This window comes from Coturnix japonica, chromosome 7 (genome assembly GCF_054131305.1).
Source record: "Coturnix japonica strain WE chromosome 7, WE-NBRP24, whole genome shotgun sequence".
Lineage (NCBI taxonomy): Eukaryota > Metazoa > Chordata > Aves > Galliformes > Phasianidae > Coturnix > Coturnix japonica.
In genome coordinates this window covers 18,281,734-18,307,630 of record NC_140669.1, presented here as the reverse complement: position 1 = coordinate 18,307,630, position 25,897 = coordinate 18,281,734, and the positions used below count along the sequence as shown (strand labels likewise).

The following is a 25,897-nucleotide window of genomic DNA, read 5'->3' as shown; positions in this document are numbered from 1 at the left end:
ATGATGACCAGTTGAGGTTAAAGATGATCCTCAAATACTCCATCATGCAGCTGTAATAGTAGCAATTTTGATAGCTGGCAGATAGCTTCTTGAAAACCTCACCCTCTTTTTTGCCCCTCCCTCGTGATTCTTCTGGTAGGCTCAGATACTGACAGCTCTAAGGACAGCGTGTGAATAACTGTATTATGCTACGCATAACGTATGAAATGCCAGTAGCTTCATATCCAGGTGTGTGACCATTTTTGACTTCTACATTTGGGAAAGATTTTGCAGTATCTCAAAAAGGTGACAAAAGTTGTGTACCCAACAAGAAAAGGGCAGAGACCACTGAATGGGGGCATGGAAATCAGCATTTGTTTGGGGAGGAGGGGAAGAATGAAGTAGGTTGTTTCTGTACTGTGAAGGATACAGGTTGCCTTTGAATATGTACAAACATGCTGTTGCTTAGTAAGTCAGTCCACCTAAACATTCAACCTCTGGTTGTACCTAGTCATAAATCAGCAAGGAGTTACATAGGTTACTCTGAAAGTAATGCCTCCAATTTATTTCCATGGAAACTACAACAGATACAAAGAACGCAGTAACACTGTCTGGTAGAGCATATTCTCAGCTACAAAACACTGTTCTTTAATATATAGTAGTCTCCATCAGCAATGCATTTTCACCAGCCAAGGACAAGAGCCTGCATGTTGTGCTCATCAACATCTGCATCAGCAGAGCGGACCTGCTGTTTCCACTGCTCAAGTGCACGCCACTGTTTGGTCTCCATTACCATGATGAATGTCAATGGAATTTGCAATTTTTTCCTCACAGAAGAATCCAGTGACACACGTTCATTTCATACACACTTCCACATCAGATGCCATTTTATCAGACTGTCCCTCTGCTGCCATCTGTCACACAGCAACAGCTTGTAATGGGATATTGGTGGGAAGGTTCAACCTCGGCTGCCACACCACTTACATCCAGTTCTGATGTTGTGGACCAACATAATAACAAAATTACTTTTATGGCAGCCCTTGTACATTCCCATTACTGCTTATTTTTCATTTATTCTGGCAGGTAATATCAGCATGTTATGTTCCACATTTATTTTATAACAACACATCTTAAATATATAACCATATTTTTGCCTTCCATGTTTTCTGAATGCTGTTTACCTATGGCTTTTATGGGTTTTTTGGTGCTTTATAAAAATCTTCATAATAAATGTGAATAAATGTATAAACATGCTAGTGGGTTGACTAGTTAAGAACTTTGTTAGCAGTATTTCAGCAACCAGTACCGGGTATCTGGGAAGAATATTAAACACAAGATAGTAAAGCTAACGTGGTAGTAGGAGAAATGGTTTTGTTTTGGTGATGCTGTGTCTGTTTACTAAGTAATTGAAAGACTATATGTATCTTTCAGGGCAAAACAAAGGCTTGTGTTCTTTTCTTTGTGGAAAAGTTTTGTTTGTATGGCCCTTGTGGAATTTAGAACCAAGATGGTGGATTTCTTTATTGGAAAAGAAGTTTGCCAAGTACAGTCAAACTATTTTTTGATAAATGCTTCAGCCTAAAAAGTATAGTTAGTGAATATGTAAACATTTTGGCATTGCAGCTCAGAACAGGATAAGAAAGTGAAACTAGTGAAGCCCCTACATGCCTTGTGAAGTAAATTCAATCTGATGCATGCCACAGAATTCATTCTGGCTGGCTAAATTAAATCTCAGGGCCTTATTAGAGAAGGATAAGCTGTACGCTAAATTTTCTGCACACCCAGGTTTTATTCTAAAGGAAGTTGGCATGCATCTGTAGAAGGAAGCTGCGATATGCTCTGGTAACTTGCTGAACAGCAGTGATCATGGGATCGACACAGGAGCACAAGAAAGAGCTTTTCTTTCTATGTACTGTGGGCTATGCCTAGGAGACTAAATTTGTTTTGCAGTTAAAGTGTAATGAGACAAGTTACTTTTTGCTAAATGTTAAATTATTCCGTTGGTTTACTGTAGTGCAGTAGTACAGAATGAGGAGAAACTTAAACACGTGTTTTTTAAATTTGTGGTTGTTTACAATACAAAGTTGATTGACTACGCAAATCTGTGCTAAGCGTTGCAGGAAGTTCAGTCGAAATACTTTATTATGAAAACGACTGCTTTGTTAAGTTGGCAGTTTATCTTTCTTTTACTGAATAAGAAGCAAAAACATACTACATTGATCTGTAGGTTCTTTAAACTTTCACTGTCTGGGGGTCTGTTCTGAAATGTTGACCTGTTCTATTGTTCTGACTTAACAAAGATAGAGTTTTCTGTTTTTTTCAAACAGATATATATGCCTAATCCAACTGCGATCTCGGTATAAAGGTCCTTAATTTTAGAGGCCTTTTTGCACAGTGAAACAGTAATTCATATAAGCTTATAAATACTGAGATTTTGTGTTATTCGTAACAAGCTTTCCAACCGCATGACTTAAGTTACCTCCTAACACTCTGTGTTGCTGAGAGTCGCAGTGTGCACGAATACAGTATATGTGACTCAGAGTCAAAAGGCAATGGAGCTCTAGGTAATAGAGGCAATGCCGGCTTCACAAAAATTCCTCCTCTGCTGTGCTGTGGGTGTCAGGCTAGGTAAGAAGAGTAACTGACTTCAAGGGCAATGTGGTGTTGGCTACTTCAGCAGCCCCTGCCAGCTCCCTTCTTCCCACAACCAGAGGTTTGGATTACCCAGCAGCCCCCATACAGAGTAATCCTGCTACTGGTCACCTGGTGTAGTCACGGTGCAGGTGCTGCGTTTCATCTGCTTGCGAGCTACGTGCAGCTCTGAAACCACAGGTTGGTTACCCCAACTTAGGCATTAGCTCACTTACAAAATCTGTATTTTGTAGTTCTAATCCTGTTGCTGTTGTTTACATGGGTTGCACTGCATGTTTTTTGGTAGTATATTTGTCTCTAGTATTAAATTGCATGATTGTTCTAGCATGTAATTTGTATGTCTCTCATTTTAATATTTCTCTTTTCTTTTTTCTTTTTATTCAGACAGGGGATTTGACTTCTGTGCAATTAGCAGGAACTCCAAGTAGATGGGAGGTCTTGTCTGCAGCTCCTACCACTATAAAGGATGAAGCTGGTAATATAGTACAGATTCCAGGTGCTGCCACAGTAACTTCAAGTGGGCAGTATGTCCTTCCTATTCAGAGTTTGCAAAATCAACAAATCTTTTCTGTTGCACCAGGATCAGATTCGTCGAATGGTACAGTGTCTAACGTTCAATACCAAGTAATACCCCAGATCCAGACAGCGGATGGTCAGCAAGTTCAGCTGGGCTTTGCAGCCTCTTCTGATAATAGCAGTATAAATCAAGAAACTGGTCAAATTCAGATCATTCCTGGCTCTAATCAAACCATCATTGCCTCTGGATCGCCTTCAAGTAATATTCAGAATATCTTATCGCAGTCTGGTCAAGTCCAGGTTCAGGGAGTTGCAATTGGTGGTTCGTCTTTTCCTGGCCAAGCGCAAGTAGTTGCTAACGTCCCTCTTGGACTGCCAGGAAATATTACTTTTGTACCCATCAATAGCGTTGATCTAGATTCTCTGGGACTTGGCAGTGGTTCTCAAACCATGACTGCAGGCATTAATGCAGATGGGCACTTGATAAATACTGGACAGGCCATGGATAGTTCAGATACTTCTGAAAGGACTGGTGAGCAAGTTTCTCCAGAAATTACAGAAACTGCCACTGATAATGACTTATTTGTGCCAACATCATCTTCATCGCAATTGCCCGTTACCATAGACAGTTCAAGTATATTGGAACAAAATGCAAACAACCTGACCACAACTAGTGGTCAAGTTCACAGTTCTGATCTTCAGGGAAATTACATTCAGACATCAGTCTCTGATGATACGCAGGCTCAGAATATTCAGGTCTCCACAGCGCAGCCAATTGTACAACACATACAGCTTCAAGAGTCTCAGCAGCCAACCAGTCAAGCCCAGATTGTACAAGGTATCACGCAACAGACAATCCACGGTGTGCAAGCAAGTCAGAGTATATCTCCGCAAACTCTTCAGAATCTTCAACTGCAGCTGAATCCCGGGACTTTTTTAATTCAGGCACAAACAGTGACCCCTTCTGGGCAGATAACCTGGCAGACATTTCAAGTGCAAGGAGTTCAGAATTTGCAGAACCTGCAAATTCAGAATGCACCTGGTCAACAAATAACTCTAACCCCTGTGCAGACTCTCACTCTTGGTCAAGTTGCAGCAGGTGGGGCACTGACATCAACTCCAGTTAGTCTAAGCACTGCTCAGTTGCCAAATCTACAGACAGTTACAGTAAACTCTATAGATTCTGCTGGTATTCAGCTTCATCAAGGAGAAAATGCTGGCAGTCCTGCAGGTATTTATTTTTCTCTTTTTGCAGAAAATTGTTTTTTATTATTGTATGCAGTTGGTTTGAACGATGATAATTGTAATGTCGTCATTTTGCTTCAGAAGCCTAGGAAATATGGTGGGTTGAAGTAATGATAGATTTTATTTGAAAATACTGTTCCTTAAGAAGCAACTGTAATGGTGATGCCACTCCACTTCTTTTAGCAGAACCTCCTGAACTGAGCTGTTCTTATTAGTTAACTGCACTTCCATACTTTTAAGTCTCACAATGCAGAAAACCTGGGTGCTAAATTTAAGTGCTGGAAACCTAACTATCAACCACACTTCCAGGACAGCAGTGTCATTAACGTACCCCTACCGAAAAGGTGAAGTTTCCATGGAAGATACAAATATTTATTTGCCATTCTTTTTCCTGAAAGTTTGTGGTCCCTCTGAGGGGTTAACAATCTAAAGTTTTGGTAAATTCATTTCCTGCTGATTTACTGTATGTGTAACCAGGATGTACAAAACTCATGTAAGGAGAAGTGAAACAAGCATGTGAATATCAAAATGGAGGACTTCAGAACGTATATGAATTTCCAGTACTACTTATTTGCATTGTGTTTCAGAACGTACAGCTGTTAATGATGAGCCTCACAGCATGTTTTTTTCAATTTAAGCAGTTAAGAAATATGGTTTTCATAAAATAGGAGCTTGGTAATGCAATGAAAGAATAAACATGCATGTTTATTTCTTGTTGATGTGATATTTTGTACTTCAGAGCATAGCTACCCAAAAGAAAGGAGATAGTAGAGGCTCAATACTTGTTTTATCAGAAGCCATTTAATCTCATCATTGTGGAGTTGTGCTGAGGCTAGTTATGAGGGACAGAGTGGGTAGCAGAAGTAATTTTAGAGGGAAATACTGCACAAAGTAGCTTGGGAATCACTATTTGATTATAATTATGTGATCTGAAGCTCTGGCGCATTAAGGTTTTAAAGCATGTGTGTTACCATGAAGTATAAATGTTTTGTTCTGTATGCCTATTTAAGCATGTGAGCAGAATGTATTACTAAGTAGAAATGTCTAGAGAAGCAGATGAATTAAGACATAGTGATTATAGTACTTATGTAGTTCATGCTGTTCTGTATCAGAAGCTTGCTTTTCCCTTTGCAATGTAAAATAATAATTGGGATGTTTTTCTTGTACTTTTTTTGTGGAAATGACCTCTCTATTATGGACTTAGCAAGGAGAAGTTACCCAGACCTAGATGAGCCTGCTCTTCATTGGCTTCTAGACAACAGCACCAAACAGAGGAATGGGCTTCCAGTAGCGTTTACTTTGCTGGCTGATCTTGGTTCATGAGTTTTCTATTTGCAGCCACCACAGAAATTCTTGGTTTGTCTCTGTCATACCCTGTTACTACCTACAAGGGCATTAGGTACAGATCCATGAGGTAACAAAAAGCACATCTTGTGCATGACAGCACTGATGGACGTCTTTCTGTCTCTTGGAAAGAGGGTGTTATGGCTAATAGGAAATTCAAGGAGGATAAGAACTTCACTTCTGAGGTTTATATTTGGTATGGGATCATACGTATAAGGTTAACATCATAATTTTGAAAGTAAAGATAAAAAGGAACATAGTGGAGAGGAAATGCAACAAAAGAAGTGAAAAAGTTGAGCTGCTGTGTACATTAGTTTGTCTACTGACATTCCTTGAGAATGTTTTAATGCTGGTTCCTTATCAAATGCAAAATAATTCCATCAAGCGTTCCTGAACTGTATTGTGTTATAAAGAATTCCATGTGTGAGTAAATGGAGTATATGAAACGTGATTAAACATGCAGAAGCAACAGAGGAATAGCAGAAACTAAATATAACTGGTTATATTTAAGATAGGGCAGAAATTTTTAGTGACAGTATTCCTAGACAAGTAGGAAAAATACACAGACTGGAAGATATTAGAACTTCCATCCCATAAACTTTGGGAGAATTTAATTGGTCCCTGCTTTGTATTACTGAAAACTCACATTTCTGAAGGAGCAGTGGCTGACCTTCAGCATCTTTTCCATATGAATGTGGTATTTTGTCTGTTTCAAGGTTCTGTTCAGTGATAGTCATCTCCTTTTTTTTTTTTTTACAACATGATCTGTCTCCCTTCTTCAGATTGAAGCATAAATACCCAAATAGGAGGAAATAGTGAATCTTTGCTTTGGTTTTCCTCTGTGGAAAATACACTGCCCTTCTCTCCTGCAGATGATAACTAATTTTAAATTTAAATCAAAAGAGAAGGGTGTGTGGAAGGGATGGCAGAATGACAGAAGTTAAAGGGTGAGACTTTGATCCCTCTTTTTCTGTAAACTACCGGCAACTTCTGAAGTAAGGTAGGAAGGATTTCCCTATATGTTCTCGCTTCATCTCAGTGAAATGTGTGTAAAAATACCAATGAAAATAATAATTCCGTAACAAATGCAGTTAGGCTGTAGCTTCTATTTTCATTAACAGAAATGTTCTACTTGAAGCTAAAATAAAACAAGTATATTCCTAATCTTTGGTCAGAGGTGGTTGGTAATTATTTGCAAGTGAAATAACACAGATTGCTCTGTTAACTGTGGAAACTGAAGGTTTGGTTTTAGATGCTGCTAGCTACAGTTTTGTGTAAGGGGTGTTCTTCCAAGCCTTGCTTTGCAGGTCATCAGTAGAGGATATCCTCCCTGTTCCCATGAGCCTACGTTTTGCTTACATGATGGAAAGTCACCACAGCCCTAATACAAAGCTAATAGGTTTCTCCTGTAAGTGTGTAGTTTTCTTTGAAAAATGTCCAGTATTTATGCTTCTACCAAAATGTCTGTTTTACCAGGTGTGTATACAGGGAGACTTTCACTGCACTGAGTTTGTCGTGAAAAAGCCTTGCATGAGCTTGTTTTAACTCAAGCCGTTTCTAGGGCTCGTATTTCATCTCTTTTGTAAGGTGGAGAAGGGAAGGGTATTGGTTAGTTATAACTGGGACTTTCTTCAGCTTTGCTTTTCAGAACAACTACCTGTTATCAAACAGCGTCTGTGTTCAACTCCAGCAAGGAGATATAGTCACTAAAGGTCTTGGCTTTGGTCTTCCAGTGTTGAGAGGAATTGAAGCCTGAAAAATGTATTTGGTAGCCTGCTCCTTTTATTGGCGCTTTGTAATAAAATACTGCATTGTCTGTAACTAAAAGAGACATTAGGAGCGCGGTTCATGTTACACTTTAGCAGCTCGCCTGTTCAAGGAAGGTATTTGTTTTTCTCACTATATTAATAGATTTAGTCCTCAAACATTTTATTTCAGAAAAATGCAGGGTGCAGAGATGCACTCTCTTGGTTTTCATGTTTCTGATCCTTGAAGTTCTGGCTCTTTGAAATAATTTGGTCGAGAACAAGGAGAATTAGCCATGTTAATCAAAATCTGATTGTAATTGTGTCTAAGTTCTTAATGTACTGAATCATGTTGGTTTTTTTTTTAATTTTTTTTAATTTTTTATTTTTTAATTGGATATTTCCTGAAAAAAATAAATGATACCAGGTCTGATCCAGGTTGGTTCACTTTTTATTTAAGAAGCTGGATTGGATTTATTTATTTTTTTCTTTTAAATGTGCCTTTCAATTGTTCCAGTAGCATCTGAAGAAAGGAGCAAGTGACCTGAAAAGAAGTAGCATTGGCCTGAAAGGGAACTTTGTTGCTTGTCTACCCAGCTGGAAGATAAATTTATTTGAGAATAAAAAACTGCGGTTTTCCAGGTTGGTCTGTGGTTGAAATAAATTCAGAGGAGCCCCTTTCAAGAGTTGTCTTCAAATGTCCCAACAAAACAGGTCTTAATTTCTATGTCCTGGCTCTTATATTGCTGGATTATATGCAGCTGTTTAAGGACTCATCTGCCTGCTGCCAGTGAAGCTTGTAGCCATGCCTGTTGGCCAGTGTACACCAGCTGATAGAGAATGGGAGTAGATGGCTATTTGTGGTGGGGACTTCATTCTAGTCCTGTCAAAACTGAAGTCATGATAAAATTATTCAGCTAATATAAATCTGGCAAAAAAAAAATTTAAAAAATAAAAAATTGGCAGTTTTCTAGGTAAATAGTTGCCTCTATGAATAGTTACTAAGGTGACAGGTGATCACTCTCTCACCTGCTGTTGTCTTGTAAGGCTGAGGTCTAACATCTGTTTAGGTTAAACACTAAACCCTCAAACATAGTTTAAAAGCAGAATATCTACAATTTTATTTGCTGGTATTATTGTTTCATTGTTTTAATGCTTCTGGTGAAATAGTGAAGAATGCTGCCTGAAGCATAGCTTTGTATGGGCCTCGGGAACTTCCGGCTGTTTTTCAGTCTTTTGGTTCGTGACTTTATTGATTTTACTTTCAGTTTTGCATTTCTTATTTCTAAAGCCAAGCTTTTGTGGGAAGGGCATGGTGTTAGCATGAAACGAAATCTGATTATTAAGGAAGTCTTACAAAGTTCCATCAAGTAAACTGAAGCAATGAAGTTATGTAAATATTTTCATCTAACAAGATCTGTTTTGGGATATCCTATTTATGTTTGAGGGTGTTTGTAAAACAAAATATTATACAGCTTCATATATTCATTCCTTGCTCCTTTTTCAAATATCCTTTTGATAAGTTGATGATGAAGCAGTGGAGGATGTATGGGAAGTAACTGTGAAGTCAGAGCATGGATTTTATTTCTACTACTGCTTTAGCTTAAAAGAAGGATGGGGAACCCATTTTCTGTTGTTGTGCAGCCTCATAATTTTAGGTCCATCACTTCAGGTTCTGTACAGTTTTCCCATCTTTTCACAGGATTCACATACTTTTGTTCTCATCTCTCAAGGAAACTTGTTAGTGCATCTGGCTCATAAAAAGGTGTATGAAGTTTATAGCAAGGGCACGGTCAGTCTTTTAGTAATGCCAGGAGTGCTCACCAGGATCATATTCCAATTGCCTGCATGAAGATAAAGTTCTTGATGCGTCAGTGTTTGGATGATGAGTTGTAGATGGGCTGTCAGCACAGGAATATGGCTCATAAGAGGCACATTGTCTCAAAAGGTAGTAATTTTTAAGGATGAAAGGAGAAAGAAATGTGCACTGTCAGTGATATGTCCTCTTCGTTCTTTGTCTTACGGAAGTGATAGTTCTCAATTTGCATTTAAACATCATGCTGTTTTATAATCCATGTATTCCATGTACATTTTGAAGTTAAATTTTCTTAATCAAAATGTTTTCCTTTATCTGAATAAGTAACTTGGCTGTGCAGAAGTCTCAAGTATGTTTTATCAAGAATGGTGTCATCGCTGATTGAAAAACAATAGTAAAAAACTTCTGCACCTCTTAGTTCTCATAATGCTGTAGAAAGTGGCATTAATTCTTTCTCTGCTTCTGAAGTCTTCGTTTATCCTTTTACACTGTTACCACAGTGCTAGCCTTTTTTCTAAGCTACTGAAGCACTCACGTGGTCCCTGATTTACAGCTTTAAAAGTGCAAAAAGCTCTTCAGCCTTCTTTTAAAATTACTGAATGAAAATTATCCTAATCTGGTGATCTGTTATTATGTATTTACTGTAGTAGAGGTTTTTATTATTATTATTATTTAAGCATCTTGCTGACTTTTTGTCAGTGAGAAGCATTTAATTCTTAGATAGCGATAGGACAATTATTTGCCTTTCATGTAAATAGAGAACAGAATATTTACCAAAAAGTTCTGACTTTCTGAACTGTTGCTGACACTTGTGTCAATTGACCCTAGTAGCTTTCTAATACTCTTATGTAGGAATATTTGATTAAGAATTCTGTGTCCTCCTGCTTTCCTTACCTATTTCTGTGGTTGCTTCTCTGCTGAGTGTTGTCAACCTGACTGTATCAGTGGGCAGTGGTAACTTTCCACATGGCTGTAGCTGAAATGTAGTCAAGAACAGTACAGCTGGCACTTACACTTGCATAGTTTCATCCTATCGGTTTAGTTAATCTTCTCCAAAGTGTTGAAAATGAATCTTGTAGTTATTTTTATTCACCAGATGCACTTAAACTTGTTCCTTATTGTAGTCAGCTCTCAGTGTTCTGTGATTATAGAATAGTCCCTTTGGAATGAAAGTGTGCATGGGAATCACAGTTTCCATCCTTCAGAGGAGAATAAAAGCTGAAACAAGTCCAACGTCTTCATATACCAAGAACTCATTTGAAATGGTATTTTGGCTGTATTAACCCCTTCATATGTACTTTGGACCTTAATGAAGAAGCAAGGACATGTGGAAATTTGGAAGCACAGAAATAAATTGTAATAAGGCAGATGTGACCTGGGTTTAACTGGTGGGAAACAAAAGTTGCCTCGATGTTACCAGTGCTTGCATGTGATAACGTCAGCGATCAATGTATGTAGTCCCAAAAAACGACGTGGAGATGACTGATATTTTTGGGTGGTGCACACAAGCAGGCTGGCAGTGGCCTTTGCTGACAGCCTTACCACCTCAGTGTATTTGAATTCGTTACGTGCCCTGTTGTGTAAGAGTCATTGAGGCTCTTGCCTCTTCCTCAAGATGCCTTAAGTCCATCTATTTATACGTTTAATAATCCCTATTTTTTTTTTTTCCTGGCTCTTGGTGCCCCGTAAAGAAAAACATTTCATGGCTTGTATTAGTACTAGTTTGTGCCAGTGGCTAATCATTTTCACTGTGAAAAAACAACAACAAAACAAATCCAGACTACAGTGCTGATCTGAGGAAGGGCCGGGTACAGCTTTTTATGTGAAATGACATTTAGAAACTGTTTTTATTTGTTTTTGTAAATACAGATTTAGATTCTGTACTCATTGGGAACCCAGAGGAGTTTCTGAAGGGAAAAAGATGTTCCTATTAAAATGTAAATTTGTTAAAATAGTTGTCTCATGGGATACTGTGATATTGTAATTGGTTCTTGGATTAGACAGAATAAATGCTCTGTAGCTGTGTGTAGCTGTTTAGAAGGAATGCTCCAAGGAACAGCTGATAGCTGCTCATTACCTGTTGATGGTATTAGATGCAGTATGTAATACTTACTCTTTGAGATTGTTCTGTTTATTTTATGTTACAAATTAAAAAGCCGTGTGATGTTTATGTTCAGCCATACAATCATAGTGATGGTAGACAATAGAGCATTGAGTTTTGTGTTTTAATGACATGAGTGTAGACGTCTTCTTTTAGAAGGATTAATTTCTTTGGACAAACGCTTAGCTTTGAATGTTCCTATTGGACTTGTAAGTTTTGCACAGTGGGTTTTAGATTTGGACTTGATTTTTCCGCCTGTGTTTTAGTTCAGGTGAGATGAAAGACTTGTAAAATATTTTGTCTTTTTCCTGAGGCATGAATTATTTTAGGGATATGTAGCTTGTTTGGGATGGGGAGTCAGAGTTCATGTGCTTGTGAATGTGCATCCTCTAAATTGAGACTTGAGAGACCTTTGTATTCATGAAAGTGCAATGACTGGCCTACTAGCTCTAAATGACCTTTAAGTAGTTTGTGTGTTGTTTACTTCTTTCTTATGCTGAACAACATTTTTCCCTGAATGTTTTTTTTCTTTATGAATAGTTGTTTATTCTTTTTCTTTAAATTTGAGATGAGGAGGGGAAAAGGAGGACAAAGGAATGATTTTTCTTTGTTTTCCTTACGTGTCTGCCTTTTTTTAGGTTAAAACTTTTTATTTGATGTATTTTTTTATTATATTTGTCACAGTGCATACTGAAAAAATTTTAAAGATCAGTTATAAATTGTGTTTGTACTCTACGTCACATTAACTGAGAAGTCCTGTAGAAATGTAATTTCCTACTCCAGATCGGCTGAAAAATGCTTTTACTTTTTTAATGCGTTCACTTTTTTTAACCTCTGTCCAACCTCTTGTTCCTCATTTTCCTATCTTTCAGGCAACCAGAATCCTCCAGGTGACAGCATTACATACCAGGAATTGTTCATATTTGAAGTTTAATACTTGGTTACAGCATGTCTTCAACTTTGAAATGTATAGCAAGATAAACTTTATATTTTACAGGTTACAGGGGCACAGAAGCAATGTCAGTATGCAATAAAGCATGTTGACATCTGACTGACATAACACTTGAAAGCAAAATATTTGATCATTATGGTTTCTTTCTTTAGTTAATGGGCTGTGTTCCATCTTTTCTTCAGATATTAGGATTAAAGAAGAGGAGCCTGATCCAGAAGAGTGGCAGCTCAGTGGTGATTCTACACTGAATACCAATGATCTAACACATTTGAGAGTACAGGTAGTAGATGAGGAAGGGGACCAACCACATCAAGAGGGAAAAAGACTGCGACGAGTTGCTTGCACATGTCCCAACTGCAAAGAAGGTGGTGGAAGGTATGTAACTAGCAATGTGATAAAATGCATAAAATGATGAAAACAAATAGTGGGGGGGGGGAGGGGAAAGGAGGTAACAACAGTTATCTACAACAAGAGAAAACTGTGGGTTTATGCAAAAGAGCTTATGCGCTGAAGGTCTGCTACCTTTGTTTCTGGGCTAGCAGGTGGAAGGAGAGATTATTCCATCTTCTCTGAGTTACTCCATTAAGATCAACTGGAAAAATCTGGAGTTAGATGCCACCTAGTACAAGTGAGGAGAGTAGAATGTAGCTCTAAATAGTACAAAAATGAAGTATTTTGGAATATGCACATCTGTGATTGGATTCCTATCATATGTCAAGGGCTTGATTAAACAACATGTTCTTGCATTTCCACGCTGATTGATCGTTTATTTTTTTTCCAGTTTGATTGCATTGGTTTGTTGTAGAAACAGCTATCCTGGTTTTCTTCTTAGTTTCCTAACAGGATTGTATATTAGATCTAAAGAATTTTTTTTTTTAGTTGACTGATTGTTTTCAGTGAAATTTATTGTTGATAGGGTAAATACATATTCTAAGCTTTTATTAGCAGGAGACCTCAGGGCCCTTCAGGGGTCTATGTTTTATCATTCTGTGTATCATGAAAGTATTTTTTCAGCTCTTCTTTCTTAGCAACATTTTATTTTATTTTAAAACACTTCATTTCAGATATGTGAAGAAGTGGGGATATTAGGTGCCATTTGCAAGTAAAATTATTTAGCCTAACTTTGTGTTTGATGTAGTTGTTTGAAGACTTTGCAGTAGACTAAAATATGTTCATTTTGATAATACTGGAGTTATGGAAGTCTTGTTTTTGTGAGTACTATGAAAGAGCTGGAGCAAATGCGGCCACGTTTATTGTGATCTCATTGGCTATGCTTTGAGCCTGGAAGTTGGACCATGTGACATTCAGAGGTTCTTTGGAAAAGAAATTATACTGTAAATTACTGAGTTCTGGTTCAAGGACCTGTGTGTGTCCATGGCTTTAAAATTTTAAAGTACACACTAAATATAGACAATAGTGTCTAGTCTTTTTTTTTTTTCTTTCTTTTTTTTTTTTTTCGGTGTATGTTTTAGATATCTTCTTTTCAAGCCTAGGGAGGTAATGTGTTAGGCATCCATGTCGAGTAGAAATTGTTTTAAGACACTTAATGGTACAGGTTGGATATTTTGGAAAAATATCTTTGGAAGAGTGGTCAGGAGCTGGAATGGGCTGCCCATGGAGATGGTTGAGTCTGCATTCCTGGAGGTGTTCAAGAACTGAAGTTTAGATGCTGTACTAAGGGATGTGGGGAAATATTAAGTGGTTGGTGGATGGTTGGACTAGGTAATCTTGGAGGTCTTTTCCAACCTTCTGTGATTCTGTGGTAAGACAAAATCACTTTCATATGTTTTCATCGCAAATGAAGTTATTGGTGGTATTTGTGGTTACAATCATAGTATCTTTGTACATCATTTTTTTCTTTTGTTGTTGTTGAATTCCTATATGTAGTCCATTGAAACCTGACACAGACATTCCTAAGTTCTTGGTGATCATTGGCTCTGCTCTGAAGATCTGCTCTAGGAGAAAACTGACAATGTTACATACAAAGACCACACTCCTATAAACTGTAGGGATTTTGCATCATCCATCTTAGTCACACTCTTTTCCAAGTTGGAGTGGCTTTAATGTAGGTGCATTATTACTTCAAAATCCTCTTAGTCCTAAATGGAGTTACTATGACATTAGATTTTAAAGTTGAAGCTCCAGAGGACATGTCAGACTGAGAGATGGTTCTGATTAAGTCTGGAGAAGTCTGAGTGTAACGCACTTTGGAACCGGGGGCTGAGTTCCAGCCAGATTTAGGGCAGAGGCAAGATAGATAAGAATCTATAATCATTGTTTAAGGAAGGACTGGCACACATCAAACATCTAAAGTAAGTAGAAAAGTAGGACAGGAAGTTGGGATCTGAGAGGAATTAGGACTGTAATAGAAAATGGACAGTGAAGAAGTCAGCGGTTGGTAAGCAGAAAAGGAGCAAAAATGCCTACAGCTACTAGAGTAACTTTCTCATCAGAGCTTACTTCCCGTCAGGATTCCTTCAGAGTCTAGCAAAAAAGAACAAAAGCCATCAGAGGAATGTTTTCTTTACCACTTTGGTATACATTGATAGTATTTTGTAGCTTCTGCATTTGTTAATTTATCTCTAGTTCTGGAATTTAAAGTTCTGTTTTGTCTCTCTGTAGGCGATTTCTAGAGTTTTATGCAATAGAACACTTGCGTTCGAATTTTTTTTTCAGAAGGCATTTAGTGTTGTTAAAATGATGTTAAAGTTACAAAACTGTAAAGTTGAAAGTTGGCAAATGCCAAAGTTAAGATACTCTAAAACATTAATTTAATTGCTTGTGCATATGTATTATGATTTGCAACAAAAACACATGGGAAATGAATAATTCTAAGATGATATGAAAATAATATGTAAATAGTAAGATAAGGAAAATGCATTAAATCAGCGTGAGAAAGCTGAATGGAGATTCATTCAATGAGTACTGTCCGTCCAGTGCGCTGAATGAGGTAGGAAAAGGCAGTACATGGCTTCACATGTACAGACCTCATTCTAGTTTCATCTTTTGTATAGTTGTAGTTCTGGCATTTCTTGCCATTTTTGGGGGAGCAAAGGAGAATTGAGGGTTGGGTTTTTTTTGTGTGTGTGTTTTTTTGTGTGTGTGGTTTTTCACTCTCAGTAAAGGCTTAGAATATGCTGCAGTCTTCAAAGGATTTATGTTTGTACCAGTTTGGTGAAGTAGAGAGCCATTGTTACCATTATTGTACTTGGCAGAGGAAAAGATAGGAAACAAAGAGGGGTGGTGTGGTGGATGTGTAAATTAAAAACTTACAGCTTCAAACACATAATGTAGTAGTTATGGGATGGTCAGGGAGAGAGATATGACTTGGAGGATGACTGAACCCAAATGGGCTGCCTTAAGCTTACAGTTAGTTTGTTGGAAGTTGGGTGGAAATTTCACCATCCTCTTAATTCCATCTGGAATTACACTAAGATGTGACTATTATTGTCTGGATCTATAGAGGAACAGTGCTTCTGAGTTCCATTTCAGGTATGTAACTCTAAAATATGCATTCTTAAAAGGACTAAAATGCCTTTTCTTTACTGTTGAAATACTTAATGTTACCCCTAGAAATACTCTTGGAGGAAAGTCTGGTTTCTTAAGTAGATGGAGGTGTCTTGTATTGAAACTATTGGATTCTGCATGGCTACTGGGAATTGTGGTTTGTGATCTTAATAAAGCTAAAATGTGCCATGAAAATACTTAGAAGTTAATTGATTTGAAGACTGCAGTTGAGGGGTAGGTCTGAGTCATATCTTTTTATTTGGTGACGATGGTTCTTGGCCAGTGCAGCAAGAAAGGCCTCTTAGTGTGACATGTTACGGCGCAGTGCCAGTCTGTCACAGCTGCAGAGCGTCCAGACATAATTTGGCTCATATCCAGTCACTTTAGAGCACACATGAAGCAAACGTGCAGATGTCTGTTTGAAACTAAGTACACTCAGTAACTCATTCACAGTAGTCTTGCGCGTTTCATTCTGTGAGTTCTGACCCTTCCCTTTGCTTTTGACTTAAGGGTGTCTGCTAGTATCCCCTTGCATGTTAGGAGATGTGCTCAGAATTACATATGCTCTACCACCTAAGCTGACTGTGAGCTGAACCTTGATTTCCTTCAGTCCAGACTAAAGGTTCAGTTAAGCAACATCGAACGATTGACTCAGACTCTTAGTTGTTATTTTATATGATTTGTGCCATATTTATACACCGTGTCATACAAGTTAAAAAGTACTTGCGCAGCCTACTGTGCAAATAACTGGCACAGGTTGGCCAGATATGTGATGGAAGCCCCATCCTTGGAGACCTTCAAGCTCAGGCTGGGCAAGGGCTCTGAGCAACCTGATCTAGCAGTAGGTGTCCCTGATCATTGCAGGGGGGTTGGACTAAATGGCCTTTATGGGTCTTTTCCAACTCAAATGATCCTGTGATTGCAGAAGGGAAGAATATAACATCCTTACATGTTCTCCAAGTATAAAATACCTGAATATTTTTATATATATGTATGTATATATGTATATAGAAATATATTCCAATGCAGAAATGCATTTTACTATAATTCACAGAGGCTTCTTAGAGTTTCATTACCCATCCCTACTCCATGTAAGATGCAGGATAGTAGGATTACGTGGGGAAATCTTCCAGTTACCAAGATTTTAGAATGGAAACATAGGTGTACCTATCTATGTTGCTGCAGAAGTCAGCTACACAGTTAGTGGGTGCTTTGAGCTACTGAACAAGAAGACCTGAAGAAAGACTGTCTAGAACTTACACGTGATATGAATGAGAAATGAGCCCAAGAACATCTGGTTGCATTGGGACTAAAGGAGGATCACTTTTTTTCCCTGGAGTCTGGAGGGTGGGGTGCTTTGTGCTGCAGGATGAACACTTCTGGAACTTCTGAGTTTTGTGTGATGCAGAGGCAGGGAAATTAGAAAATGGGGCAATCTAAAGACATTTTGTTAAATATCTTTGAGATTGGCTGATCCTCAGCTTATGAATATTGAGATTTTGTGTAGGTGGCACTGTACTAAGCTAAATGTCTGACATTAGAACTGATTTTATCTTTCAGTCTTGACTTGAGGGGAGCCCAGGGAAGAGTATGAACATTGATGGTTTAGATGTAGCATGCATTACCAAAAAAGGACATACTAGTTGGAGTAGAAGATGTAAAAAGGGCAATGTTTCATCCAGTAAGTGATTTTGGGACTTGTGAGGGGGAAGAAAAAATACTCGCCAGTATAATTATGATGGAAAAGGTTAAGATGTCAGGTCAGATGTCAGAGCATTGTTTGCAAGGAATTTATAAACAAGCTGGAAAAGACACATGAACTTTGTGTGAGGCCGTGGAAGAAGGGTAATAAAAAAAGAGATAATCAGAATCTCTTATGTCATCATTAGATGTAAATCAGAGATGCTCTGAATTCAGTGACGAGGATCTGGATTTTATGGTTGCTTGGCAAATCCACCAGGTACTAGACTGTTCACTGGGAGTGGAGCATCATAATGCAAGGGGAAAAAAACGTCTTGGAGAGGCCACTAAAAATCCTGTAGCCAATCATGGAGGAAGGAGTGCCAATGTGATTTTTTAGTATCCACTTAAGCTGTTAGAAGTTAACATTGCTGATTAGTAAGATGGCATGATGCTTGGCTGCGTTTTTTAGTCTCCTCCCTTGTACCAGCATTTACCGTTTGTATAGCTGCCCTGTCAGCCAGATCTGTTCTCTGGAGTGTGCCTTGTTCAGCAGCAGCCTTCTGCTGGCTGGACTAATCTCTTTCTCTGGTTCTTCATAAGCTCTTATCTCTCTGGTGGTTTTATTTAAAATAAAATCTTAATAATTCTTTTGTATTAGGTGCTGGTGCTTAGTCAATCACCTAGTATTTCATTTAGGGAGCATCTTAAAATAGGCGTCAAGCTCAGGAGTCTGGATTATACTGCCTGTTAATGATGTATTCTTTGTTAAGAATTTTATTTCTGAAATACCAAGGAATTAATGTGAATATCAGCAAGATCAATTATTTCACTCCATGTAGTGGAAATACGCAGGTTAGTATGCTTATTCTATGACCCCAAACTGCTTCTCAGGTTTCCCCAAGATGCCAGAAGTCCCATCTGTTCTCTTCCCAGTTGCCAAAAAATCTCAAGTTTCCCTTTTGGCAATTGCAGTTGTTTATGTTTTTTTGCCAAAATTAAAGTTGAGATTAATTTAAAATATGAGCACTTCAACAGCAAAGTAGTACAAACGGCTGTAATGATTTTATTTCCAATTTTATGAACGTGTATCTTTATTCAAGATTACATTTCTATTACCTAAACTTTACAGGCTGTTGAATCTATAGTTTGTGGGGTTGGGATATCACGATGGAATTTAGTTCCACCTTCCTATGGAGCGTACTTTTTATTTGAAACAAAAATAAGAAACTGCTCAGATTTGTTTGCAGACCTGTTGGTATATCTGACCTCACTTACGTTTATGGCCACTGTTTAGGAGGAATGTATCTGAATGGATGAATAAATTCACTTTTATTTTTTTTAACAGAGGCTCCAACTTGGGAAAAAAGAAGCAACACATTTGTCACATACCAGGCTGTGGCAAAGTATATGGGAAGACTTCACATCTGAGAGCTCATCTCCGCTGGCATTCTGGAGAGCGTCCATTTGTTTGTAATTGGATGTTCTGTGGCAAAAGGTTCACACGCAGCGATGAGCTTCAGCGACACCGAAGAACGCACACAGGTTTCCAATCTTTGCTTCTGGAGCCTTTTACTACAGAAATGTCATGGAGAGGGCTTGGATGAATAGATTTTAAGAGGAAAACAGATCTCTGAATTGGATTGGTTTTTATGTAGTACAGTGCTCTAAAATCATCTAATATTTGGTACATGTACTCTTTGGTAGCTCTGAGGGGAAAAAACAGTGACCTTATTGATTCAGAACTGACACTTAATATTTAAATAACCTTAATCAAAATCCTTTGATTCAGGTTTAACAAAGAGTTTCATTTGTTTGAACTGAATGAGAACTGTTGTGGGGGATTTTATTTTTATTTTATTTTATTTTATTTTATTTTATTTTATTTTATTTTATTTTATTTTATTTTATTTTATTTTATTTTATTTTATTTTATTTTATTTTATTTTATTTTATTTTATTTTATTTTATTTTTCTCAAGCAGAAAGGAAAATGGAGGGCTGGATGTCCAGGGGGGTTTAATATAATTCAGGAAATTGAGGAAGAACACGTGATGGTGCATCATTCTGTATCTTATAGTTTCATGGTTAGAGCATCTGTTAGAGATACTGGAATGCAGTGTTCATATTTCTCCTTTTGTCTTCTTTTTTCTTGTGTGACAGGTGAGAAGAAATTTGTCTGTCCGGAATGTTCTAAACGCTTTATGAGAAGTGACCACCTTGCCAAACACATTAAAACACACCAGAATAAGAAAGGCATTCACTCCAGCAGTACAGTGCTGGCATCAGTAGAAGCAACATCTGATGATACTTTGATTACTGCAGGAGGAACAACACTTATCCTTGCAAATATTCAACAAGGTTCTGTTTCAGGAATAGGAACTGTTAATACATCTGGCACCAGCAATCAAGATATTCTTACCAACACTGAAATACCTTTACAGCTTGTCACAGTTTCGGGAAACGAGACAATGGAGTAAATATTACACAAGATACCTATTAATTGTGGTTATTTTTATACAGTAGTGAGAAGAATATTGTTCCTAAGTTCTTAGATATCTTTTTATTGATGTGCAGAAATTTTTGGATTGACAGTAACTTGGTTATACATGACACTGAAATGCCTTACTTTGTATGATATTCCATAGTATATTAAAATGGTAAAATTGCATGGGTTTTGTAGGTACTTTTGGAATCTAGAAGAGATGAAATTTTACCAAGTTATATTAAAAAAAACAAAACACAAAAAAACAAAAAAGAATTTAACGACGGAAATGGTAAAATGGTAGTCTAACCAAATGCATCAATCCTGTGTGGTTTAGTGTAAAAAAAAAGTAAAAAAAAAAATGAGAACATGTTGGTATTTATCTATTGTAAGATAAAAGAAGTTGATGGGTGAAAAGAAATCATGTTATGATAAAAGAAATTTTGTAATTTTCTTGATGACTGGAATTTTTATTATGCATAACTGACAAATCAAGTTTCCAAGCAAATGTTACATAGTGTAGGCTTTACTTAGCTCATCAACTTGTCATTTTGAAGCTAATTATTTTAATTAGGTTAACTATGTACAATATTTTAAGCATTACTCTTGTAAGATTTTGAAAACTACATTTTAACATGGAGCTCTAGGGATAGTCACCTTTTAAATCCTATTGAAAAGCCATGTTTAAGATTTAATTTGCCAAAATGATGTCTTGTTGATATTCTTTCAATAACCAAGGTGGGCAATATAACCAATGTTAAAAAAAATGCTTAAAAAAAAAAAAAAAAAAGAAAAAAAAGTATGTATAGGTTGAGGCATTTGGGTGGTAAGGCAAATGTTATAGTGAAGTAAATCCCTTCTCTTGAACATTGGAGGACCAAAAATAAGGTGTATTGCGTCTCAGCAGTGATTTATATCAAATCCTTTTCCAAAATCATCTGTCTGCCAGGGCCTTAAAAGCCATCATGTAAATTACCAGTAAAATATAACATATGCAAGTACAACGGAAAGATCACTTCCATATTGACAGTACTCCTAAACATATGGATATAGTCATAGTGAACTAGGGGTTTTATGAGGTTTTTATTTGTTTGTTGTTTAGTTTTTGGTTAGTCAATCTGCATTTAAATATCAGCCATCTTTCCTTTTTTGCTTCTTCCCTTAAAAATTGTATGTATCCAGTACATTTAACTGATAAACATATATGTTTTTTATTATGCTGAATTTTCTTTTTTTAATTACTGTTTATATTTTCGATTATAGAACAATGTACAAAATGAAGCTATATAGCCAGTCTATAAGTGCTATACCATTTTCCAAAAAATGTACAACAATAATTACTGCAGTTCACCTATTTACAAACATTTGGAAATCTGTTCATTTGTTACTCTTAAAACCACCTCAAATTTAAAGGCTACCTTATTGTACGTTTAAAGTGTATTATAACAGTGTGGTAGTTAATAAAACACTATTTTTTTTTTCTTTTGACTTGAGTTTACTGTTCTTCTTTGCTGACGGATAAGATGTGATTTCGTAACGTATCTTGATTGCCCGGGATATTTTCTATTTTCAGATGGTAGGAAATGGGTGGTGGGATGTAAGTTGGTGTTTCCTTTCCTTGTGGGTGCAGAGATGGTAAGGTGTCACCTCTTTCCAGTACATGAGTGCTCAGGCATTCCTGTACTATACTGGAGGTGCTGTGCTTGTTTATTTGTCATTGAGATGAGTCGAGTGTGAAGAAAATAGGGGGACCATCCTATAGAAATAGTAAGTTGCATTTAGATCCCACAATGCTTAAATACAAGAATACTTACAGATTTCATGATGAAATGTATAAAAGAATTACAATGGCCTTTAGCTTAAAGCATGGGAAGAAATAGTAAGTACATGGGGAAAAAGCCTGCCAGCTTAAAAAAATGAGGCTGGAAGATTGAGGTGAAACTTTATGTTCGTGAAAGAAGGACCAGCAAGAACTGAGACAAAGAGATTAATTGTTGTATTGTGGTGCTTGAATAAAGGTATAAGGCTTGTATTTGTGACAAAAGAAGTCTGAAGTCTAAAGTCTAGGAGTATCAGACTGCCAGGGAACAGGCGAAGATCATTTAAGATAAGCCAGCTAGAGCTCAGCTGAGGAGACCTGGAAAATGTCATGAAAGGAAGATTTTCCGCATTTGCAGTTTACTGGAAGAAAAAATAAATGCCAATCTTTTGAGACTCAGAGAATCAGGATTTGACTGGTACAGGGAAAAGAGAGGTAATCACCATCAGTCCAGTCTTCTATTTAATAAAATGAGAGAGTGGAAATTGGTTGGGAAGGCAGAAGAGCAGGCATACAGGAGATGAGAGAGAGTTCTGCTTAAGCTTGCACTGTTCTGTTCCATGGATGCTGTGTATGTTCTTATGTCCTCTGAATCCACCTTGTTTAGGCAGGTGGAATGGGATTGGTTTCCAATAACTGTTTAGTTCACAGCGTGTTTTTGGTGGTGACAGTTTAGAAGAATATTTTGTTGCTACGTAGGTTTGAAAGGTAGAAGATTTGGAAGAAATAACTGGAAACATGTAGGTAAAATCTGATGGAAAGCCTACAGTAAAAGAGCCATCCTGCTAATGGCTTGTAGCCACGGTGTTTACATTCAGGAATGCTGCTGTGTTTCCACATGTTGCACGGTAAGGACTTTTGAAAGGTCTCTGCTCATCCCTGGCACCAAGGATGCCAGTCATGATACCATGGCAAAATTATGCCATATGTAGAAGACTTTCTGAGCTTATCTGTGAATCACAGTTCTTCATGTATTGCCATGTTTCTTGCTTGTTGGTAAAATCTATGCTGTTTTATGTACTTCTTAGGAGGGTTTTGGTATAGGTTTTTGGTATGGTACTCTCTGGACAACCATAGTAGTCTAGTCTTAGTCTTTACATCACTGGATGTTTTATCTCTTGAAGCTTGATGTAATTGTTAATTAAAAAGACCTTAGAACTGCTTCTGCAACAGCATGAGCTTGAAAGGCCTATAATTTCAATTTCAACAGCAGGGTATTCATTTTCAGTAAGTACAAGGTCTGGACATAGACTTGTTATAATCTAAGAATTTCTGGGCTTGTTCCTGAATGAAATAATGGTTGGGTCCTTGTTATTTACAAAGTACAACCAATTCTTGCAGAAAAGAAAAGGTTTTAATCATTGCTACTTACCAGGCCAAGAGGCGACATGATTGTAGGGAGAATGAAACAACTGGTTTTAAAATACAGGCTTTTCTCTTGGAGGAGACTCAGAAGAGCTCTTCTTTCAGCTTCTCCGAACAGAAAACATCAGGTTTTGGTTTGAGGTGTTTTGAGATTCTGGAATCAGGACGACCCTTCCCTGTGACTTCAAGAAAACTGGTATGTTTTCTAATAAGTTATTTATGCTAGTAGGGAGTGGGGGAACGGACATAACAGCCACCTGTCAAATAGTTATTAGCTTCTTTAAAAATGAATGAGCATACGGCTCTCTTTCCTCCAGCTTTCTACCATTGCCATCGCCACCAGAAGTGCAGAGTGTGCGTTAGTGAATAGCATGGAAGAGGCCGATGTGGCTGACTCAGATCTTCTCTGGCAGATTATCTGTTCTATAAAAAGGCAGTTGCCATTTGTTGCTCCAGAATTGCGGTTCAGTACGACTGCAGCACATTCTGGTACATTTTCCCTAAGATCCGTGTTTGTGGGACATGTGCTGGAATCGTGGTCAGATGTGTAGGTGCTCTGTGCAGTATCAGGAATTGCTCCAAAAGGGATCAGCAGATAAATGACTAAAATGTGACCACACCTTCCCAGCTGATGGGGTTTGTTTGTTTTTTTACTTGGTTGATGGTTTATTTGTTTTTATAGTTATTTCAAAGATTGAAGTAACTTACAACTGTGCTTTATTATTTACTTTGCACAGTGTCTCAGCCTTTGCGTTTGGAACTGAAGTATTTGTGGAACGTGTATAATTTATCTTAAAGTTTTCTGTATATGCATATGTGGAAAAGTACAGCCATTTGTAGAGTTTCTGTTTTCTTCTAGAAGCCAGAAAGGTAGCTGACGGTTCACTGAGTGGTAGTTTTTGATCTGTCATGGTGATAGCTAGTGGCAAATTTTGTACGCTGGCTCCTGTAGTTTATTGGTCTTTGGGACTTGAAATTGCCCATACAAGGGAAGTTCAAGGTTTGCATGCTTTGAAATCAATGAAAACAAAAAGCAAAGTCTGCAAACTAAATTAAATACAGCTGTTCTTCTCTGAACGCCTGTCAGACAAAGACCCTGTGCCACCTTCAGCATCGCTATTAGGAGTTGAATCCATATTGCACACTGGTGGGTACTGCTGGTTTGCGTCTGACTGAGTCTGTCAGGGTAAGTTGGGGTACGTATTCTCAAAGGCAAACGTTACCAAATGGGCGAAATAATGCTGTGGAAGTTGTCGGCAAGGAAACAGCCTTCTGCTCTCTGCTATGATTCCTTTCCAGCTGAAAAGGCCCACTTGGCATTGATTTTGAACTTAACATGAGATAGACACCACTAAGGGAAGTTCCAGAGCAAGACTCAGTGTTACAGCGTTCTCATCTCTTCTGAAAGGACTGGCAGCTTCAATCTTAGACATACTGGTGGCATGTCTACAGATAAAAAACTTGCTTCTCTCTCTATTTCTCCAGTCCTTCCACTTCTCCGAGCCTCTACTCTTTATGGTCATGTTCTTCATCTGTTTCAGAGGTGTTCAGCCTAAGCTGACTTGGCACTGCCTGCATCTCTTACTCTGTAAGCCTTGGATCACAGCAGGGACCTCTGCTATGGATTTAACATAAATAAGCATTCATTGTTTTGGTGTGGCTGAAGCAGGGCTGTATTGCAGTACTACATCTGTATTCCACATAAAGCTTTCCAGCATTTATGATGCTTTCAAAGCACTCCTTACTCCCTTTTGGTTCTTTGCTGCATTGTGTACTGCTTTTCCCCTTAAATGATTCTCCTGCCAGCTCGCTTGCCCCTTCAGATGGTACCACAAGCCACGACAGTGTGTGCTAGACTGAGGTTTGCCATACAAATGCATTATAGGTTGAGGACTTTTAGCCTCATGATAAGTTTGTATTACTGAAGGCTTTGACAATGTAAGAAGATAGATATGAATTAATGATTGAATTGTGGAATGTCACTTGAGAGGTGCCTTAGTTGAATCCCATCACTTCATTTTAAAGACAAGAACAGCAGGGTTTAGGACCTGGATTGAAAATTAAGCACCAGGTCCTGCTTCTGAGTAAAGGTCCAGGCCCTGTGGGGGGGACCCCACAGTCTAGTGTTAGGACAGGCTCTGTGGCCCACAGAGCCTCTTCCTTCCACCCTTTCCTCTGTAGGGGTGTTTGGGGTCCAGCAGGGGCTGAGAGCAGTGTGGGCTGGGTTTACAGGTATGTGGTGTCTGACATAGTTTTGGGGCCATGTGAGGGATGCTGCAGATGTGAGCACCGTCGCACGCAGGCCCAGATCTTCCTTTCTTAGCTGAACTCCCAGGGAGAAGAAAAAAAAAAAAAAAAAAAAGGAAGAGAAAGAAAAAAAAAAAAAGTCTATAATTCTGTGATTATTTATGCCAGAGTTTCTGCCTGAGATAACAGGATTTAGTAGTAATTTTGCCGTGTACATTCATAGATGGTTTTTTTCTAAATATAGTGTGTCCTAAATACATAATTATTTAACAACTTGAAATGCTTCCAAAGGAGCTACTCAAGTCTCTTCTATAAATAACACACCTTTTAAAAAGATATCAATACTTAAGACATTTCAGGACTTCTCTTGTATTTCCTTAAGGAAAAAGAAAAGAAGAAAAAAGAAAACCACGATCTCCCCCATTTGATATTTATATGAAGGATT

General features: G+C 37.8%; 1 protein-coding gene across 5 annotated transcripts in view; it reads left to right on the top strand.

The window, feature by feature from the left end:
• The window catches only part of SP3 (Sp3 transcription factor), a 30,159-nt gene extending 8,650 nt beyond the window's left edge, over nucleotides 1-21,509 (top strand). For 3 of the 5 annotated variants that reach the window (XM_015868444.3, XM_085552553.1, XM_085552555.1), the window contains 5 exons: nucleotides 3,016-3,106; nucleotides 3,212-4,378; nucleotides 12,533-12,725; nucleotides 18,886-19,082; nucleotides 19,700-21,509. In XM_015868444.3, the coding sequence (XP_015723930.1) occupies nucleotides 3,016-3,106; nucleotides 3,212-4,378; nucleotides 12,533-12,725; nucleotides 18,886-19,082; nucleotides 19,700-20,016 (1,965 nt within the window). In that variant the 3' untranslated portion in view covers nucleotides 20,017-21,509. Of the gene's footprint in view, nucleotides 1-3,015; nucleotides 4,379-12,532; nucleotides 12,726-18,885; nucleotides 19,083-19,699 lie in introns of all 5 variants that reach the window. The other 2 variants (XM_015868443.3, XM_015868441.3) reach the window with 1 other exon arrangement.
• The last annotated feature ends 4,388 nt before the right edge of the window (nucleotides 21,510-25,897 follow it).